Here is a 2,027-nt window from a genome sequence, read left to right on the forward strand (position 1 = left end):
TGTGTATATATATATATATATATATATGTGTGTGTGTGTGTGTGTGTATTTATATATGTATATAGAAATATGTATATAGAAATGCACACAATATATGTGTGTGTGTGTGTGTATTTTATATATGTATATAGAAATATGTATATAGAAATGCACACAATAAATGTGTATAGGTGTATATATATATATATAATATATATATATGATAGATAGATAAATATGCAAACCACTTTTGTGATTAATTATAACTATATATATATATATATATATATATATATATATATATATATATATATATTAGTTATAATTAATCACAATTAATCACAATTAATATATATATATATATATATTAGTTATAATTAATCACAAAAGTGGTTTGCATGTAAGCTATTACCGCCACAGAATAAAAATTAAAGCTGCGACTCAGAATTACGAGAGAAAAAAAGTCTAGTTTTTGTGAAGTAAACTGAAGAACTGTGATTTGTGAGGGGAAATAAAATAAGATTCTCAGTTATCCTTTTTTGCTGTGATGAATAAATAGGGGTTTATAGTTAAAAGTGCAAGTTCAAGTGCACACTAAGTATGGAAGGCCAAAACCCTGAATTTTAACATGGCAACAGCACGTAAAATTCGTGTATTTCCTGCATTAAATACGTGTTTAAAAAAGTTAAATACGGGCAAAAAAATTAACATCTTAAGTGTAAGTTTTTTTTTTTTTTTTTTTTTTTTTTTTTTTTTACAATTTGGCCTTCCATAATAAACATTTGCGAACCAAAACATCGCAAGCGGGTAACCGTAGCAACAGTAAAACGCGACACATCGGCAAAACATAAGTTGCACTATTTTCTTTTCTTTAAATGTTGACAAAAAGTTGTATTTAAAAAGTTATTAAAACAGCCAAAAGACAATTGAAAAAAACGACATAAATGACCTTAAACTGACCCCTGACCTGACACCTGACAGTCCTAACACTTCCTATCATACCGCCACTGGACTTTCTGCTATGGATTACACGCACTTGGATGCTCTCTAAATAATGTGTCGTTCATGACTCACCCACATAGTTCTGCCAGCAGTTTCTCGTCTGGTTCTGGTTTGGGAAGCGGGCATCGAAAGGCGCCGTGCGGTACTTCTCCAGTTTCTGCTGAATATCCTCAGCCATGACTGACTCGCGCGTGTCCCTTTAAGACACAATCTGATCCAGATAACTGTATTCTCATGAAAAATAAACCCCATCTAAGACGCCCTAAAACGAGCAAAACGGCTAAACACCCTCTTATAATTATATCGATACTGAACGATCTTAAATAAATGCATCTGTCAAGTTCAAATGTAAATGAAATGCATCTCCAATTGAAGAAAGTTTTGCACGCTGCGCAATACCAAGAGATCTTTCAGAAAAATGCCCATATATGTCTATAACTCTACCTTATACACATCAGAATGTGTTTCAATACTAATGTATTTCTATTAGCTCTATATGATATGTATAGAGGACAGGCCGTGCGTTTAGACTGTGTGTAGCATTTATGAAAAGTAAAACGCAATAGGTTCATTAAGATTACATTAGCGCATCTGTCAAGGTGTTCTGTTTTAAATATTATTCAATTAATACAGGTATTCGTTTTGTATTTCAAACAGATACAATACAGTCGATACCTTCGTCATTATCAGTATCAGATAGCTACACACTTTCAGTTTTACAATAAGAATCAGTATGCGATTTCACCGAGAATAATATGAGAGTTTTTCATTAAAAAGCGTTAAATTACCAGATGCATTGAAAGCATTGTGCCGTATTGTGTTTTACCTGTCTGAGGCGGCTGGCTGTTCAAAGTGACTTTTGTTCCGTGTCAGACAATCCTCATTCACTAGCTTTTTGAGATAGTAAGTGCACTTGAGCGCTGGCTGGCGTGCAGTCCCTTACACACGGTATGGCGGACTCGGGTCACATTGAAACGACAGAGATGCGAGATGCATAGGATGCGATGCACTTCACAAGACAAACACCAGGCACCCTCATATGCGGA

At 33.9% G+C, this 2,027-nt stretch overlaps 1 protein-coding gene across 1 annotated transcript in view; it reads right to left on the reverse strand.

The window, feature by feature from the left end:
* The window catches only part of cox6b1 (cytochrome c oxidase subunit 6B1), a 4,540-nt gene extending 2,513 nt beyond the window's left edge, over positions 1–2,027 (reverse strand). The window contains exons 1-2 of the mRNA XM_073830685.1: positions 1,808–2,027; positions 1,054–1,178 (exon numbers count right to left, since the gene is read on the reverse strand). Coding sequence (XP_073686786.1) covers positions 1,054–1,159 — 106 coding nt within the window. The 5' untranslated portion in view covers positions 1,160–1,178; positions 1,808–2,027. The remainder of the gene's footprint in view (positions 1–1,053; positions 1,179–1,807) is intronic.

This window comes from Garra rufa, chromosome 24 (genome assembly GCF_049309525.1).
Source record: "Garra rufa chromosome 24, GarRuf1.0, whole genome shotgun sequence".
In the NCBI taxonomy this organism is placed as follows: domain Eukaryota; kingdom Metazoa; phylum Chordata; class Actinopteri; order Cypriniformes; family Cyprinidae; genus Garra; species Garra rufa.